This window comes from Genypterus blacodes, unplaced genomic scaffold (assembly GCF_046128005.1).
Source record: "Genypterus blacodes isolate CSIRO-AG114 ecotype Tasmania unplaced genomic scaffold, CSIRO-AGI_Gbla_v1 ptg000055l_1, whole genome shotgun sequence".
NCBI classification, from domain to species: domain Eukaryota; kingdom Metazoa; phylum Chordata; class Actinopteri; order Ophidiiformes; family Ophidiidae; genus Genypterus; species Genypterus blacodes.
In genome coordinates this window covers 7,797,436-7,815,522 of record NW_027466867.1, presented here as the reverse complement: position 1 = coordinate 7,815,522, position 18,087 = coordinate 7,797,436, and the positions used below count along the sequence as shown (strand labels likewise).

Here is an 18,087-nt window from a genome sequence, read left to right as displayed (position 1 = left end):
GGGAGGAACCAACCAACCAAATCTTGCAGGTGAGGGGAAAATTCGTCAAATCGGGCCGCGACATAGGGATAAACCGGACGTAGATAGGGTCCTTCAATGTAAAACAGTTGTTTTATTTCTGTTACTGCTCAGTTGGTTTATTGATTTTCGTCTCATGGAATGCTGTGAATAAGTAAACACCTTAAGGGGTATGAGAGGGTATAAGGAGGTATGACACATCATTTTAATGAATGGTTTTGATGAATCAAGTGTGGACGGAAACAGCTCACATGGAAATTAACAAGCAAAGTTGAGGCCCTTTTTAGTTTTTAAATTAAACATTTTCTGGAACTTAAGAAACACAGAAAAAAAGGGCTAAAATGGTTCCTGCAGACATGTTGTTGACCAAAATGTGACAGAACAATGTTTTAATTCGAGGGGGTTGGTGTTACTCAAGGACAACATGAATGAACTGAAACTGAAGTATCATTCGTGAGTTTGACTCCCTGGAAAGATTGAAACTAAAAATGTCAGGTTTGTAAATCTGTCTGTAATGTAATTGAGCTGCTCTCTACAGCAACAAAAACATGCAGGAAACACCAGCATTGACTAGTGAAACATGTATGGACACAGCAAGCCAAAGAAAACAGAGTACAGTCCGTTTGAATTTAAAATAAAGTGAGCTTGGAGGATAAATCAATAAAACATTACGAAAAAGTAAAGCTCAAAGGCATTTTGAAAATATTTGCCAATCAATATAAAATATGAAAAAGTAAGGATCTTTGAAAGGAAATGAAATATAATTATTAGTCCGTACTTTTAAGCGTAATTTTACAATACTTAAACCAACATTTTCATTTATCATCCAGAATAATGCACCGTGGGTGCTTTTACTTTGAAATATAAAACGGATCTTCTTTGTCTTTTTATAAGCGACTTGACGTTTCCTCGGGTTTAAGCTGTCAGTTAATAAGAGCGCACCGGTGCCGGCCGCAGTTGGACGGATAGAGGAGGGGGAAGGACACAGTCTGGGGGGATTTATCCGACATTAAAATCCTTCCCTGTTTCGCGTTAGAGGAGCCAAACTGTGTGAGGAAGCTGAAGATGCTGACAGACATGATTGTGGAGGAAGAATTTGAGCTGAAGGAGGAGGAACCTTGGTACGACAAGCGAGACCTGGAACATGGTACATCTTCCTTTATTCTTTGTCCCTGAGACCTTGTGCAAATTAATAAGCCTTACATGCACATATTAGGCTACAGAAAGCCATATTTAAGTTATCCCATATGCGATTTCGATATAAATCACATTGCAATTTTAATATTTGATCCTACAGACAAATTAATCCGAAATTTAATCATTAATTGGCTAATTCTCAGTGAGTAAAATGAGCCTTTACAGGTTTTGTGTGCTGATTTCTCTTTTGCATACATTGCTATGGGGGATTGTTTACATCATATGATATTGACGCCAAACCCTTAAATCAGTGTGAAGCTTTGGTTGTGGTTTGGGGAAATGTGCATGAAAAGCAGCTGTCAGCAAGACACACACACACACACACACACACACACACACACACACACACACACACACACACACACACACACACACACACCTAATGCCGCATTGTGGAAGAGGGAAAGTCAATTCATTATTTATTGGGACTGTAAAGGATTTTTCACACACTGAACGAGATGGAGTAAAGACAAACAGTCATTGGTCAGTGACACTGTGACTAGGCCTCATCTATTAAAAAGAGCTTTGAGAGCCATTTTATTGTGCTCTCCATTGGAGTTTGTAAAGGAGCATTAAGTTTAGCAAGTTTAACCTTTGGACCCCTGATTTTCTCCTTAACTTCAGCCTTAAGTAGCTTACATTATCACTGCAGAATGTAGAAATGTGCGCTCCACTAGGAACAACTACACATTGTCGTATGTTTGTAAAATAGCTGGATTATGTAATGTGATATAATCATGTAATCTTTTTAAAAACATATCAACAGAGTGTCCAGTGTATTTAAACAATGCTTGTGCTGATACGGTTACATAAAAGTAGGTGAACTGACTCCACTTGGGGTCACCGTCCACTGGATCCCTACTAACATCCAAACCCAGTGTCTCTACATCTGCACAACCAAACCACACACACTGAAGCAGTCCACACGGTATCCACAGACACACACACCATGACAGTGTTGCTTTTCTGCACCCACAGACTTGCAGCTTGCTGCCGAACTGGGGAAAACCCTCCTGGAGCGCAACAGGGAGCTTGAGCAGGGCCTGCAGCAGATGTACTCCACCAACCAGGAGCAGCTGCAGGAGATCGAGGTAAAGAGGAGACGCGAGGGTTTCTCCTGTCTGTGTTTATTCAGCCTCAGATTAGACTTAAGGTTCAAAGTGTCCTGGCTGCACAAACCGATAAGATAAAAATGTTCTTGATGGGAAGAAACATAAAATATGTCTGGGAGGGGAAACATCAGGGCCACGATTGAAAAGTTCTGAGCCCAGCATAGTTGGATCAAATCAAATAAAGGAGGATGAAATCATTGTAGGGACACGGCAGCAGCGGGAAGTAGTAATGCGAGACGGATTACGAGGAACTTCTGGAAGGAACGTTCTGATCTATATCTGAACAAAGCATGTGTATAAAACTGTCTGTCCTCCTCCTCCTCTTCCTCTGTCCTCCAGTACCTGACGAAGCAAGTCGACCTGCTGAGGCAAGTCAATGACCAGCACGCCAAAGTGTACGAGCAGCTGGACCTCTCAGCGCGAGAGCTGGAGCAGAGCAACCACAAGCTGGACCAGGACAACCGGGCGGCCCAGCAGAAGATCCATGGGTGAGACGGGAGAAAGGGTGGAAAAGTTGGAAAAGGAAAAGAAAGCTTGGCAGACGGTTCAGTGTCTAAACTGCCACATTTCCGTCTCACAGTCTGATGGAGACGGTGGAGCTGCTGCAGACGCAGGTGGACGAGCTGCAGCACCTGGTGGACGAGCTGAAGCTGAGTCCCCCTAGGCCTCGCGAGCCTCCGCGGAGGGAGACGCGACGCAGCATGCAGAGTCTGTCCTGCCCGAAGGACCTGCAGCACACACTCGGGTGAGGACGCACGCCTTTACATCACACACACACACACTCATCAACAAAAGGGGCCTTCAGGTGTTTAGGAAGAAACTAGATTTGACTTGACCCAAACAGGAGACGGATGGAAAGACATTCTGCGTTTACTGTAACATCTTTATTTCTCAGTGTCTCTCCCGCTGCGTCTCTCTCCTGTCATGCGACTCGGTCTGTCCCATAAGCACGTCCGGTCAGTGCCAGACCATAATCCCGTTATAGCCGCTCCCTGATGTAATCCAGGTCAGAGCACGGAAAACTGGCCAATAAACCCGCTGCATCTACACGCCAACACTCCGCCCTGAACGTAGCGTTCGTCCTGCGGTTGGAAGGTTGAGGTCAGAGTCCATTCATGTTTCAGTGAAGCTGCCAAGTCTGTTGGTCCCTTTATCTCCTCAGACCTCCTGATAACTCAACTTCCCGCCTCTTCGTTCTGTTCTCTTTACAGGGGTCGTTTCATGTATTTCAATGAAGTCTGTTGCACAAGATCTTCATACATGTTCCCTCTTTCACTATCTTTCTTTCCCCGGTATTGTCTATTATCTCATAAGACACACACGCAACAGATTAAAGAAAGAGTCCACGGTCAAAGTCTGAGACAAACGGATAAGAAGTAGTTAATTAAAATTAATGCTGTAGAAAAGAGGTGTAGAAAAACACTCCATGGCAAGTGTAGCAATGTGGAATGTAAAATGAATACAATCTCCTAAAACTTGTAAAAAGTTCAGATAAAGCCTAAATGTTATTCTGTAATGAAGCTAAAAGATGTTAACTGAGAGGTTTAGAGGAGCAGTATTATGTCATGTTGACTGATAAATCTGAATATGCAAAGCTTACAAAGCTTACAAAGCTCAGCTGTCATAAATGCAGTGGAGTGAAAAATACAATATTTCTCTCTGAAATGTGGGAGAGCAAAAGAAGGTCCCGCAGAATGAAAATACTACTAGTACTACAGTAAATGTTATTCCCGTCTCTATATGCAGGTATTCTGCGCACGACAGGGATGACCCCACAGACGACCTTGAGCTGCCCTGCGCGGCGTGGCACGAGGAAGAGCAGGCGTCGCTACGGAGATCCCTCCACACCCTCCAGACGCAGTTTGCCAGTGAGCGCGCTCGCCGGGCGGAGGCGGAGCGAGAGGCCGAGCTGCTCGCCAACGAGAACGTGGCGCTGGAGCAGCAGCTGGCGAGCACGGAGAGCTGCCAGGTAACACACACACTTACACACACACACACACGCACACTCAGCTGAGAATCCACTGATAGATAGATAAGATGGAGATTTCTGTCTCATTCACTCTCAAAAGACACAAATTGAGCGGAAATCGCTTATATGTGCTGGTCACGTCCACAAACAAACTGAGTTCATCTGTCTTTAAGTACTCGAGTAAATGTACTCAGTTACTTTCCGTTCTGTTCAGGTTCGAGTGTCTGAGCTGGAGCGTGAGGCCGAGGAGCTGCGTCAGCTCTGGAAATCCGAGGCCTCCACTGGCTCCATGCAGCCGGACGCCCCACACATCCTTCTCCCCAACTGCAGCTTCCTCCAGGCCGAGGAGGAGGGCGAGAGCGAGGGCGAGGCCACGACGACCAGAACCTCCTGGATCCATACGCAGCTGGACAGCGAGAGGCTGAGGGGCCCCGACGAACCCGACAGAATGTACGACCACGAGTGCTCCTGCGTGCGCCGCGCCGAGGTGGTGAAGTACCGCGGCATCTCGCTGCTCAACGAGGTCGACGCCCAGTACAGTGCCTTGCAGGTGAAGTACGATGAGCTCCTGCGCCGTTGCCACCAAGGGGTGCAGGAGGAGATGCCGGAGAGGCAGAACCACAAGGCCATCCAGACCTCCACATCCTCCCCCTCCTCCTTCCTGTCCCACAGCCAAGCCACAAACATGGACGACTGTCAGGAAGACTTTCACCAACCGGAATACAAGGAACTTTTTAAGGAGATTTTCTCCCGCATTCAGAAAACCAAAGAGGACCTGATTGAAAACAGGGGGAGATCCTCAGCTGGTGAAGCGGTGCCTGTTTGGCATTAAAAGAATAAAGGTAAAAAAGACAAAAGTGCTGCTGCTTTCTAATAAGGCATAATGCTCACAGGGTGTAACTCATTTCTTATCATAAGGAATGATTAATGAGGGTTTTACAGATATCAGTGATAAGCAGCAGCGTTTGGGTTTAACTCAAGTCTTCCAGTGCTATAATCCAAGTCTGCAACTGATTTTGGTCTCTCCGATCAATGAAAGAGTTAAAACACAATTATGCTGGAGAAACATTCATACTACTACTGCTCTTATTGTGAAATGTGTGCAGAAGGTTTTACAATGCACGCAAAACATGAATTGAAAATAACAAATGGGATTCTCCAAATAAGTTCATCTAAAAGAGTGGTGAGCTCATGACTTTTGAGAATTTATGGCACTCTTCTTTATGCCTAATTAGGAAGTGATTGCAAAAGATCTGCTGTGAGATTTAATCACCTGTTAAAGAAGACAAAAGGTCATGAACCCAAATAATTAAACGGCTGGAATGACCTCAGCAAGAAGTGAAATACTTTAAACTGGACTTTAAATCTCTGGAGGCGTAAGTTATTTTGCAGTTTCACTTTTCATTACATTGAATTTGCTGCCTTGTGTACAAAATGCAAAACTAAACTACAATACATTTTGGCTTGTTGAAATCTTGACCTATCTGCCAAGGATTCCAATTTCGCCTTGCCTCTTAAAAAAAAGAGTTAAAAAATAAAATAAAATGCGAAAATGTCAGTAAACATTTTCAATGAAAATTCTAGATTTACTTGATTCAAGGAAATTTTGAAAAGAACAAAAAACTCAAACGATATAGTGTGGCTCTTTCTAGAATCAATCAGTTCTCGAATTGTCTTTAGTTTTTCTCGAATTTTCTCAGATTTCTACATTATTTTATGTTCTAAGAATTTTATTTTGACAGTTCCTTCTTTTCTTCCCTCCAATTCCTTTTTAGTTTTTTTTTCTAGAATCAAGAAAGTTCCAGAAATGAGTAGAGAAAACAGATTTTCACAAGCCAAATTTTCCGTCTTATCGAAAAAATGTTACATTATTCACAAGGTAGATTATTCGCATATTAAAGCCAAATTCAGTGAAAACTAAAAAAAAGGCAAAAATGACTTTAGACCCCAGAGTGTCCAGGAGTCCACTGTATGTGTTTTGCCCAGAAATACTGACTGTCGTGTAAAGGGTTAAGAGATGAACGAGAGTGATGCAGTAACAAACAGAAGCCGCCAATCATTTAGCACAGAAACAGCAGTGCCTCTAAATCCCTCTACCTCACCAAAACATCACAAACATGCAACATGGATTTCTGGGTAATAGCACTTTAAATATACTAATTTATTGAATAAGCTGCATTTGATATGCTTTGTTTATTAGGATTTATTGTAAATTATTTTGCAGCTAAATAAAAGTAGATAGTTGTGCCTGCATATATGAGCAACCAATGCAAGAACTGCCAATATACAGGATCTGCTGTTGTATTGGTGTTCAGTGCAAAAGAACCGGAATCTGGTGATGATCATGGTGCTCAAATAGGATTTTTGTAATTGTAAGATTGTCACAAATATGACTTGATTAGTGAATGATAGTTATTAGTAGACTGAATGTAATCATAATGGGAAATTCTGAAGTTTACCAAAATAATGACTGTGTACTTGATGGCTCCCTGATGTATTGAGCAGTAACTTTCATTAATGAAGCCATGTGTTCTCATGTTTGTGCACAGAAGCGGCTGCGTGTTGCTTCTGCTGCCTGTCACGTGTCTTAGTTTTGCTCCAGACTATGCACAGCTCGTAGATTTCACTGTAAAATGACTTTGCGATGCACTTTAGAGTTGCACAGGATGTATTGATTCTCGTCTGACACTTTATATTACTGTCATCTCTTCTAAATGTGATGTACTACTGTGTCAATCATATTCTAAACAGTCTGCTGTATGTATGTATGTGCACTGTTTTTATCTGATCTATATGTCTCGTGTTGCTCTGAGCAATAAAAACACAACAAGCTGACATGTTGTCATTAATCTGCTCAGTCAGGAAAATATGATCACACATATATTATTTATCCATTTACATTGATTGGATGCACTTTTGTTTATATAGCCTATATTCTTTATTCATGGAGACATTTAAATCTAAAGAGATCATTTTAAGTCTATAGTCTTTCTTATATATCTTATCCAATCTTATCTTTGTTATATACAGTATATTATTATATGTAACCAATAAAACACACTACATTGAGAACACATTGGCTAACAACTTGATATCAAAATTATCAAAATCTAAACTTAATGAGAAACAGGCGCTATGTGAGGCTGTCTATCATGCAGTACAGGCACCAAAGGAGGACAAAATAACATGTTTACTTTTAAGGTAATAGCCAAGATCAGGGCTGAGCTCAGGGCCAATACATTTTGTCTAAAAATTATCCAGAAAAACTAGTCCTTGCATTGATTCTCTCTAGGCTGGATAACTGCAAATACTTATTAAATTACATTGAATTGCACATGTCCACCAAAATGAATGCGACATAAAGCCTCATTGTTCCAGATTAATGTTCAGCCGTACACTGGAGTGCATCATGTAAACATACAAGAAGAAATGTCAAACTGGCGAGATGTTGGTAACAATACAGATCACACTCTTCCTCTACATGCCATAACCAGCCACGATCATAACACTCGCACACACACACTATATCCAGCTCATATCTGCTTCAATACATCTTCTGTGAAGTTGAATGAGTAAATCAACCAAGTGCATACATTCTATTTCTCATCCTCTAGCCAACACTCATTGAAACAGCAACCTCCTTCCATGTTTCCCCACTCACTACTCTATCAGACAGACTGGACAGTTCAACCAGCTATTTGTCAGGAGAATAATGCCATTACAATTCCATTCAAGCAGTTTATTCAAAATCCAAGCACGTGAAGCTTGAAGACGCCTCATTAAAATGAAAGCGTTTTCAAGGACTTCCAGAACCCGTACAGACTCTGTATTTATCTCAGAGGAAATAATACGAGAGAAGATGACATAAGAATGTTTATTGAGCCAAGTGAGAAAAAATGAAAAAGTATGCAGCTGTAGTGAATGCTTGATTCAACCTGAAACGCAGAAAGATTTAAACATATTTACAGTCATGAAGGTTTAACCAGAATATAACTGAGGAAGAAACACCACCAAATGTCCCAGGAATCACTTCTATGACTTAGTTGGAGTTTTTCTGAATATCTAGTGAGGCACTTAGATAGAGTTGATAGCAGCACATAATGATGATGATGATACACCGTATTCTCCATCAGACCAGGAGCCGGTCTGACTCCAGATAATGAGCAGCTGTGTTAGATAGCACATTAGTTTGAGAAAGGTAGAGCAAAATGGGGAGAACATTTCCAGATCTTTTATTTTCCATCATCAAATCAGTCACGCACATTTCTCTCAAAGGAAAAAAAACATTTGAAAGTCATTATCCAAGGAAAACAACACCCATTAGTCGTTTTAATTCAAACATCCCACTTTTATGTCACTATCAGTACATAGACCACACACACGTGGAAAAGCCACATCTGATGTAGCGGATCCACAGTGTTTGGATGAGCAGCAAGGGATCGTCTTTGTTTCATGACAAACATCAAGTCATTTTCATTTGATAACATGATGACGTGAGGACCTTTTGCTTGTTTCTTCCATAGTCGCGTTTTCCCTTTTGCCGATTCAAGCCTCCACTTCTCCCGTCAGAGCTGGGCCAGCCGTGATTGGCTTTCATCTGACCGCACGCCCACTGGGGTCCTGGGAGAGGGTGTGATTGGCTGAAACTGTCCACAGGGGGCGTGTCCTCAGTGTCAGGATTGTATTGTTCCTTTGAGGTACCACATCCCACAGTGGCTGCTGCAGCACTCCTGAAATAACCAACACAGGTTAGACAGCCAGAATGGAAAGATGGTAGAAATAGAATTCACCAACAACATTAAAGCTGTCAACATCAGCTGTGTTTAAATTAACAGTACAAATAAATAGATTGATACTATTGATTTGTACTGTTCATTTAAAGGAATCAATCATCTATGGTTTCAGCAATAATCAAAATAAATCAGAACTTCCTACTAAAACAAAAAAACAACCATAGAAATGCAAAAGAATGTTAAGAAAAATTTATTCTGAGAGAAAAAGTAAACTTGAAGTATCGGTATAATATTCTTTCACCTTGAGCAACCGGTCCACATCTGTCTTGGGGACGTCTCCAAACTCCTGTGTCAATCTGGCTTGTATCATGTTCCTCCTGATCCGATAGTTCTTCATGAACACTTCGTACAGCAGCCGACGGTGCTGCAGCAGCAAACAATGCCAGCACAAATTAAAAAAAAAAAAAAAGAGAGAGAAACCGGGTTACCGAGAAACGATAAGAGGAATACAAAATACGCATTAAATGACCGAGCGTAGAGATTGTAGTCACATTTGTCGGTGGAGGAAACAGAGTGATGTTGTGAAGAGTAAACCTCTGATTAGATTCAGTTTTACCATGTCAAGCAAATCTAAATGTATTTATTGGTAACTGGGTAATATAGGAGGTAAACTGAACTAAGAGGTTGAGGCAGCATCCGCACAGTAGCACAGCTTACCTTGTCAAATGTTTCTCCAGACTCCCAAAGACCAAACACCTTCTGTTCGTCAGGGGCTGCTGTGGTCTGAGCAGGAAACTACAGAGAAAAGAAAATAGTAACATGAGTGAGAAAGTTTTGACCAGGAGGGAAGAGGGTTATAATTCATTATGTAAACAAATACCATTACATGACCTCATTAAAGAATTACACAAAAGGTGTTCAATTTAATTCTCTGCCTTTTAATTTGGAAAAAGCCAGAACGGGCATCAACACTTCAGACCATCCTGCTGACTTAGTCATACATGAAAGAACTGTATGTATTTATGGTTAACCATAAACACATACAGTATTTTGCGTGATTCCAGATCAGCAAACTCCTCCTAAACCAAGCCCTCAAGTCAGCAGTAATCAGCTTTAGTTGCAGGCTAATAATATGATGCGAACGCCGAGCCCTCCCTCCCCCGCGGCGTTCCAAATCCTCTAACCTAGAGAGGAGCTGAGAGCTAAGCCAGGACGGGGCTTGTCCTGATACGATGCCTGCTTAAAAACAACAGGAGGCTGTGGCATGGACGCGCTGACCTCAGCCCTGTAGTCAAACACCACACCACAAAAACAAACACCTAAAAGACAGACCCCATTAATCTATTCACTACTCAGAGCAATGCAAAGTAGACATTCCACAGGTCAACACATTGCAGACACACAGTAGTATTACGTTGCATCTAGAGCTTGCGTGGAACCTGAGAATACCAGTTTTGCATTGTATCGGTACGACTAAAGTGGAACGGCCGTTAATGTCGTTATTTTCCCTGGAAAACCGATAGCTGCGTGTCAGCAGCCAGCGACACTTCAGTGAAATAACCTCCTTATTCAGCAGCCAGAGGGAGTGTAAAGGTACACAAAGCAGAGGAAGCTTCATTCCTTCACTGGAGTTTATGAGGTGAAATCAATACCTGCCGCTCGACATCAACAGAGAGGGAAAAGAAAAGATCATAATAACCTCCCACAGCTGAATTAATGCCTTCAAAAATGATTCATTCAAATTAGACTATTCATTTTTACCTACTTAAATTTAGTTGATGGAAGAAATGTGTATTTATGTATGTTTATCACTCCTGGTACCCGAGGACCAAGACTTAAAACCACTGGATTGAAGGACGATTCCCTGTTCCCTGTCTAGCATGACATGAGTAGTAATGTTTTCTTTGACTGAATCTTAAGGGGAGGAGTAAGGACTATGCATTTCACTTAACTGTTGGACTAAAGCGATGTGATTAGACAACATGTTGGAGAGAAAGGTGTAAATGATGAAATAAGAACAGCCAATCAATGTCTGCGTACTCACAGGCACCGGGATCTGTTTGCATTGGCTGAGCAGTATGGCGTCCTGCAGCAGGCGGTCTGAGACAGAGTGGAAGGAACTGTGTCCAACCGGCATGGAGGCCAGGTGGAGGTTAAACAGCCTCTTGAACTCGTTCAGCGTCAGTACAAAATGCTTCCTGAAAGTCTTTGCCACAAAGTCCTGCAGCTCTGGGGAAGGCGTGGTGGCCGGGCTCCCGCCGTTGCCGTTAGTGTAATCGAACATGGGGGAGGTGGCGCCGGGGTAACCGTTGACTGAACCGTTAGGGATGGCGGAGGACGATGAAGGAGAGGAAGTATCCATCGCTTCATCCTCCCTGTCACTCGTAGGTTCCTGTTTGATATGGACGCTGCCTTCTGCTTGTGCACTTTGTCTTTTGGCATCCAGGTCTTTTTGGAGGGATGACTGCTTTTCCTCTGCACGCTGCTGGGCCATTTTCAGTCGATGCTCCCCGCTGACATGGACAGGCTCTGGAAAGTGTGTGTGGTCACAATACTCACATTTACAACTGTTACACAGTAAGTGAAAATATTTTTGACAAGTGTACATACCTGGCTGAGAGGCATTCTTTGGCATAAAGTCCTCTTTGGAGAAGTTAAAGACCTTTTCCAACCTTCAGGAAAAGATGTGAGATTAATGATGAAGATACTGTGACTCATTCCACATCACTTCCATGATTAACGAGAACAACAAGGTAACCTACTTGCTCTGGATGCCGACCCACAGCATGTGTTGCCTGTGGGCGATGTCGGGGTGTTTCTTAATGAATTCTACATCAGTAGGCAACAGGAACTCCCAGCCCCGGTTGACACGCGGCACGGCAACGTGCTCCAGGAACTCCTTCACATCCTCCGGAGGAAGCTGACAGAAACACAAGGAAAGTTGCATTTATTATATTAAGAAAGAATGAAAGATGCTTGAACAGAGGACACAGACTGCTACAGCTCTGAAGATGCTGCTCAGCATCATAACAACTGTTGTGCCACCAAGCATCTCCCAGGTGAGGCTGTTGCCATGAGCAAGAATATGGTCTTAATCAATCCCTTGAGGAATTTTAAAAAGTGTTATATAATATCACACCTTCACAAACTTGAGGAAAGTGATTATAATGGTCAAGATCCCAGTGGGTGTATTTAACAAAATGTTCCAGGACACACAATCCGTACCGTCATTACCAACATTACCAAGTGGTAACTATACATTCGGGAATTGCAGTACTTTGATTTGGTCGATTCTTACTTTAATGGTGGCTGTGATCTCCTTCCTCATCACAGAACGCTCCAGAGTGAATCTCCACATCTAACAGGGAACAAATTAGCCACAAATGAGTAATTAAAACGTGCCAACGACACACTTACTCTTACACTGGTAGTTTTTAGCATAGGAAAAGTGATGGTGACAGCAGCTCACCACAAAGTCTCGGCCTCGACAAAGCACTTCAGCAGGAACACCACTGTGAGGACTGCAGGTGTTTTTGGGATACAGAACATCACTGGGAAACAAAACATACAAAGTTTTCACATCAGTGCATTAACTGTGCTCAAATACTCACACAGAGGCTTTACATATCACTCTAAAAATTATTTGAATACATTTTCTAGGATTTGCTTTGAGTAAAAAAAACTGCACACTTAATTTCCATTTGCATAAGAGGACAGAGTCTCCTTTCACTACAGTTCAGTCTCACCTCTTGACAACCCAGTTCCCCTGAACCAATAGTGCCACCTGCTGGATGCAGCGCAGTACTGAGGTTGAGTCCGTGCCAGAGGCTAGTAGGCCCATTAGGTTGGCAAATGGCATCACCTTAACTGGAATTGAGACGAAACAATAAGGGATATGTTTATTGAAGGAAAGGGCAAATAAAACCTAAATATCCATTACATAACACACATTTATTAAAACATGTGCTGCCTTTTCAACGTGCTTTGTCTAAATGTTGGCCTACCATTCTTCATCAGAGTCTTGACTTGCTCTCCCAGTGGCAGAGTGCGGAGCTGAGCCATGGAAAGCACATTACTGGGCCCAACAGGCTTCACACTAAGGTGCGGAAAAGCATTCAGAGAAGATGTAATGTTAAATGTCTGCAGCTGACAATCTACTTCAAGTCTGGGAGAAGAATACTTACACTTTTTCCTCGGCTTGAGGAGGCATCAGCATGGCCAAGTACTCCCTAAAGAAACAAACATGTATATAAGCTATATGTGAATGGTAAAAAGCTTTGGGGATTAAACAACTTAAAACTTCTATAACTGTAGTAACATTTAAATTCATTATCAACCATCAAGAAAATCAGACATCACATTAAATCTCCCACAGGGAACCAGTAGCTTTACAACCAGACCTCTGTTCTACTACTTTCCTTCATACTTACTTGGGAGTTTTGACCAGCTCCGAGTTCTCTGTGGCGTCCACTGCCTGGCAGAACAGATACTGCCTTTCATGCTCAGAACGGCCATCCTGAATTTAAACAACAAGACAATGACAAAACTTAACAGCAACATGGCTACAGTAGCAGCGCACTCTGTATACTGGACGGCGTCACCGAGTTTTGAATAGTAAATCAACAGAATGATATCGTACTGATCCCAAACTGAAGCCTCCTGTATGCGAGTGATGGATCAGACATGGTCCTACTACCGACTGATACTTCAGGTTTAGTGCACAGGTTGTTAAAGACAAGAGGACACCCCTACCTTCACACCGTGGTAGCGCAGGTGAACCCAGGGCTCCTCTGCCTGCTTCTTCTGGAGGAACTCATAGGACTGGATCCTCCTCTGCCGGGCCTGCTCCGACTCTGGACGGGCAAACCTCACCTGGAGTGGAATAAATGCAAATAAATCAATCGGCAGAATTTTTGAATTTGCATGGAAGTGCATTATTGCATGGGAATGAGTTTGAGCAAGTGCATGGGTTTTTACAGTTATGGCCTTGACTTCATCTTCGGCCTCTTCCTGGGAGGAGTCTCCACCTACAGACATAAACAAAACTCATGATATACAACAACCCTGTTCCCCACATTGGATTGAACGATAAGATAAGATAAGATCAAAGTTTATTATCCCGAGGGAAATTATTGAACAAGGCAATATGATGCTTTTGAAATAAAAAAACAGTTTGTCATCACTGAAATATATATATATGCATTTTATTATACGTTATCACCATTAAGAGTCAACCTACACTAATGTCTCATAAACACGTTGAAACTCACCTTCATTGGCTGCCTCTCGCTCTCTGGTTTTACCGTCAGCTTTGTCCAGGTAGGTAAAGCTGGGTCTCATCTGGAGGATTCCCGTCAGAGGTGTGATATGAAGCTCCCCTGTTTAGACCGTTAGTAAATCAAATCAACAACCACAAACTTAACCTGTGCTACTTAAGTATCTGTAGTTTAAAATATATAGATGCAGCTCTATTAATTAGAATCTGGTAGTCTTCCCCATGATTGTGTCGCCTAGGGAACCAGACTGAGAGACAAAGGCTCAGGAAACCTCAGCAGGTGATTTGAGTTAATGAGCTGATTAGAGTGTGACACTGAGTCTACAATATTGAACAATATTCAAATTTTCTGAGATACTGAATTTTGGGTTTTCATGAGCTGTAAGCCATAATCATCAAAATGAAAACAAAAAAAAGGCTTGAAATATTTTACTTTGTGTGTAATTAATCTATAATATATGACAGTTTCACTTTTTGAGTTGAATAACTGAAATAAATAAATGTTCTTCTAATTCACTTCTAACTTCTAATTTATTGAGCTGCACCTGTATGTATGTATGAATGTATGTATAATTTCTGGATTTGGATCTCTTCAGTGAAAAATAGTAAAATACTGATGTGTGCCAGTGAGTCTCCGATTATGAGGTCAGACCTTTGCGAAATACAGCAGCAGCATATCTGGAGGTGTTGGTTGTGGCCTGAATGGAGGTGAAGCTCTGTTTATCCATCACTTTACTGTGAAGAAACAGTAAGAAAAGAAATCAATTTAAATGTGCAGTTTATCTTGCTGCAACTGTGCTATATTTGGAGAACAACGCTATTATTACCACCTGCCTTTACACATGCAACCTGGATATAAGTGTTCATTGTCATGGAAAATCCACAAACAAATCCACAATTTGGAGCAACATTGCCCAACAGCAGCTATACTGAATATCTAACAATACTGCTGTGTTGATACAGGAAAAAAGCTTATTATTGGCAATTATTAGTAGGTTTAACAACAGACATACGATGAGTAGGTGTTGGTTTCATCATAGCCAGTGCCGTCCACATTGAGAGCTATCTGCTCGCCTTTGCTGCGGCAGTAGTTTGGACTCATTGTGCCGATGGCCATTTCTAATTCCACCTGCAGAAGAGATTTTACATTAGATAGTAAAAATACATTAAGAGTGATGCACTGATAGGAATTAGGCTAATGTGTTGGAACACAATGAGGCAGGTGGTTTCACCCTTTGCTGCTTGGGCTTGATTTTGGCAGTTAAGTGGTTGACATCATCATAGTTCATAGAGGAAGGTCGCACAGGGTACTGTGTTGGGAAAAAAACAAGAAAGGTGATAAGATGTCAGGGACAGATCAGATAAATTGTCTAATTTCAGGTAATATAAAACTGATCACAACTTTTCATTGTAAAAGGTAGTAATTGATCAAAATAGAAGTATCTGCACAGTACTGTATCTACTGTACACGGAGGAAGAAAACCTTACCTGAAAAAGATAAAGCTTATCTGCAAGGCTTTTGGCTAAGTACACGTCAATCTAAGAGAGAGGGAAACATTGATCACAGTTATTCTCTGAGCAACGGCACAAACTGGTGTGATGGTGCTTGATCATCTCAATCTATGTGGACTGAGATTTCTGGGAGTGCGTTCATATTGGGGCAGGAGACATGAGTTTACATTTACAGAGAAGAATGGAACATGCAGGTAGGAAATAAAGATAGATAGCATAGGCATTCAATTTAGTCAGTCAGGAAATATGTCAAACAAAAAGGTCATTATGTAGATAATTTGTCAAATTGTTAATGCCAAACAGCCGGTTGTCTCCTCATGTCAAATGTGAGGGTTTACCACAAGTATCAGTTTAATTGGTTTTTATAACCATTCAGAGACAATTAACAACGTACAAATGTCACTGGATTTCAGCTCTTACAGGTGGGGACAGAAAAAATCTCCATTCAACCCCCAACACATAATTTACACACACACTATTTCACATATTAAGACTTGTGGTTTGACGTGAGGTTAGCCTCTGAAATGGTTATATTATCAAAGTTTTGTGTGACAGATGGACCGAATCAGTGAGGTGAAAAGTGGGTTGGTTCCTGGCCTGAAACGGCTCCCTTTGTGCAGAACAATACAACAATAACCTGCCTCCAGCTTGAGCTCGTGTACATACCTCTTCTATAATGGGGTCATCGTCATCTCCGCTGGCCATACTGATGTGAGCAGAGCGATGACAGACGGAGAAGGACAGGAGAGGAGCAGCAGATCTCACAGACCTCACCTGGAAATATACAGTCTCACTGATTAAGGAGATTATGTCACACACACATTTGACTACACCCAGTCCGATGACAATAGAGACCACAGATAAGCTGAACAACTTTGTCGGGCCTATGCTGATGTGATTCAGCATTTAATCAGGTCATGTCAGTATGATTCCAGTCTTGGGGTAAACATGGTTACGACAAACATGATTCCATATATTGAGTTAGAGAGTAACAGATTAACTCACCACATTACACACACTCTCACTGTGCAATCAGTGACAGCCAGGTGGACTTCACATGATGCAAGAGCATGCAATGTACATTAAAAGCTATTTAGATGCGAACACCAACATACTGTACACAGGTAACACGCCACCAGAAGGGTTCCTGTTCTGCTTACGACTCATTATCAAACCTGAATCAGTGTTGGACTTCACAGGAAGCCATGGATTTGGGGTACGTTAGCTACACTAGCGAGCTAGCAGCAACCCCTTCAGACGGCGCTTTTAAGTCCCTACACTGCAGTGCGGGGTTAATTTATCGCCTCGTTAACACACCACTGCTGTTTAACAAACGAGGAAGGGTTTACTATTTCCCCTGAAACAAACGCAGTGAAACGCCATATCTAAGGTGACATGAAGCGCCGGTAGCTAAACTAGCTTGCTAGCTTCGACAACTTTAGCCTATCGACAACTAGCTTGGCGTGCGGGTCTCAATAACAGACAGACAGTGTCCATGCCTGGTTTAAAACGTCATTTTTCACGAGCAGTGCCCAGACGAGATGTCATTCTTACCTGTGGACTTCACCGTGTGGTTTTAGCTATCTCATTCGCGGGGAGGAATCCGGTGCGCTGGGCTGCAGACTAACTGTCTAACTCCGGCTAACACTAGTGAAGTGTACTGGTGTAGGGACCATGTTGACTCCTGTCGGCAGGCACGTGGGGAGGTGCCTGGGCCCATAATGCAAAGCGACCCCATCGTCACACACATTGATATATGCGCACAATGGCTCTTAAAAATGACTATTGTTGCTTTTGGGAGTGTGTGGTTTATTTGTTGGCGTTGTTGTCAAAGTGTTCTAGGGCCAAGAAAGTTCGACAAAACATTACTGGCAGCGGTGGGATTTGAACCCACGCCTCCGAAGAGACTGGAGCCTTAATCCAGCGCCTTAGACCGCTCGGCCACGCTACCTTGATGCACAATTAGGCGAAGTAAAAGAAATTTGATCCTAATACTCGGCATATTCATGTGTAAATCATAAAATATACACATTTGTCTGGTTCTGTCTCTGTAAATCCCAACCCTCTTGTCTATACTTTCTGTTCGATTGTTCTTGAGCTCTTTACCATATCAGAAAGGATTTAAGATTTAATACTAGAAGATTTGTACATGTTTAATCTAACTAAGACAATCCTACAATAGCTAAACAAATTTACAAATTTTCTGCTTAAAATATTATTAGAGCAAAGCATCTGAGCAGGCCCAGGGACACTTTCCTCATCACCTTCAAT

At 42.2% G+C, this 18,087-nt stretch overlaps 2 protein-coding genes and 1 non-coding gene across 3 annotated transcripts; 1 reads left to right on the top strand and 2 right to left on the bottom strand.

The window, feature by feature from the left end:
- The first annotated feature begins 956 nt into the window (after positions 1 to 956).
- LOC143001757 (cerebellar degeneration-related protein 2-like) lies at positions 957 to 6,287 on the top strand. The gene is made up of 6 exons (XM_076151522.1): positions 957 to 1,165; positions 2,194 to 2,306; positions 2,667 to 2,815; positions 2,908 to 3,072; positions 4,074 to 4,296; positions 4,511 to 6,287. Exons 1-6 carry the CDS (start codon positions 1,084 to 1,086, stop codon positions 5,126 to 5,128), a joined length of 1,350 nt encoding a protein of 449 aa, XP_076007637.1. The 5' UTR covers positions 957 to 1,083; the 3' UTR covers positions 5,129 to 6,287.
- A 1,869-nt stretch (positions 6,288 to 8,156) lies between these two features.
- On the bottom strand, positions 8,157 to 17,531 carry polr3e (polymerase (RNA) III (DNA directed) polypeptide E). The gene is made up of 21 exons (XM_076151514.1): positions 17,371 to 17,531; positions 16,483 to 16,590; positions 15,793 to 15,843; positions 15,537 to 15,614; positions 15,318 to 15,433; positions 14,957 to 15,039; positions 14,300 to 14,407; positions 14,007 to 14,056; positions 13,782 to 13,901; positions 13,460 to 13,545; positions 13,214 to 13,258; positions 13,034 to 13,125; positions 12,776 to 12,896; positions 12,499 to 12,580; positions 12,328 to 12,387; positions 11,792 to 11,949; positions 11,640 to 11,701; positions 11,074 to 11,558; positions 9,747 to 9,824; positions 9,331 to 9,453; positions 8,157 to 9,026 (listed from the first exon to the last, which is right to left on the bottom strand). Exons 2-21 carry the CDS (start codon positions 16,519 to 16,521, stop codon positions 8,970 to 8,972), a joined length of 2,094 nt encoding a protein of 697 aa, XP_076007629.1. The 5' UTR covers positions 16,522 to 16,590; positions 17,371 to 17,531; the 3' UTR covers positions 8,157 to 8,969.
- A 154-nt stretch (positions 17,532 to 17,685) lies between these two features.
- Positions 17,686 to 17,767, bottom strand: trnal-aag (transfer RNA leucine (anticodon AAG)). Its single transcript has one exon. It is a non-coding gene; the product is annotated as a tRNA-Leu (tRNA).
- Positions 17,768 to 18,087: the final 320 nt, after the last annotated feature.

Coding starts and splice junctions, on each gene's coding strand:
- LOC143001757 (XM_076151522.1), top strand. CDS start 1,084: ATGCTGACAGACATGATTGTGGAGGAAGAATTTGAGCTGAAGGAGGAG. Junction 1,166..2,193: donor CAAGCGAGACCTGGAACATG/GTACATCTTCCT, acceptor CTGCACCCACAG/ACTTGCAGCTTGCTGCCGAA. Junction 2,307..2,666: donor AGCAGCTGCAGGAGATCGAG/GTAAAGAGGAGA, acceptor TCTGTCCTCCAG/TACCTGACGAAGCAAGTCGA.
- polr3e (XM_076151514.1), bottom strand. CDS start 16,521: ATGGCCAGCGGAGATGACGATGACCCCATTATAGAAGAG. Junction 15,434..15,536: donor TCAAGCCCAAGCAGCAAAGG/GTGAAACCACCT, acceptor TCTCTTCTGCAG/GTGGAATTAGAAATGGCCAT. Junction 9,027..9,330: donor ATGTGGACCGGTTGCTCAAG/GTGAAAGAATAT, acceptor TGGTTATTTCAG/GAGTGCTGCAGCAGCCACTG.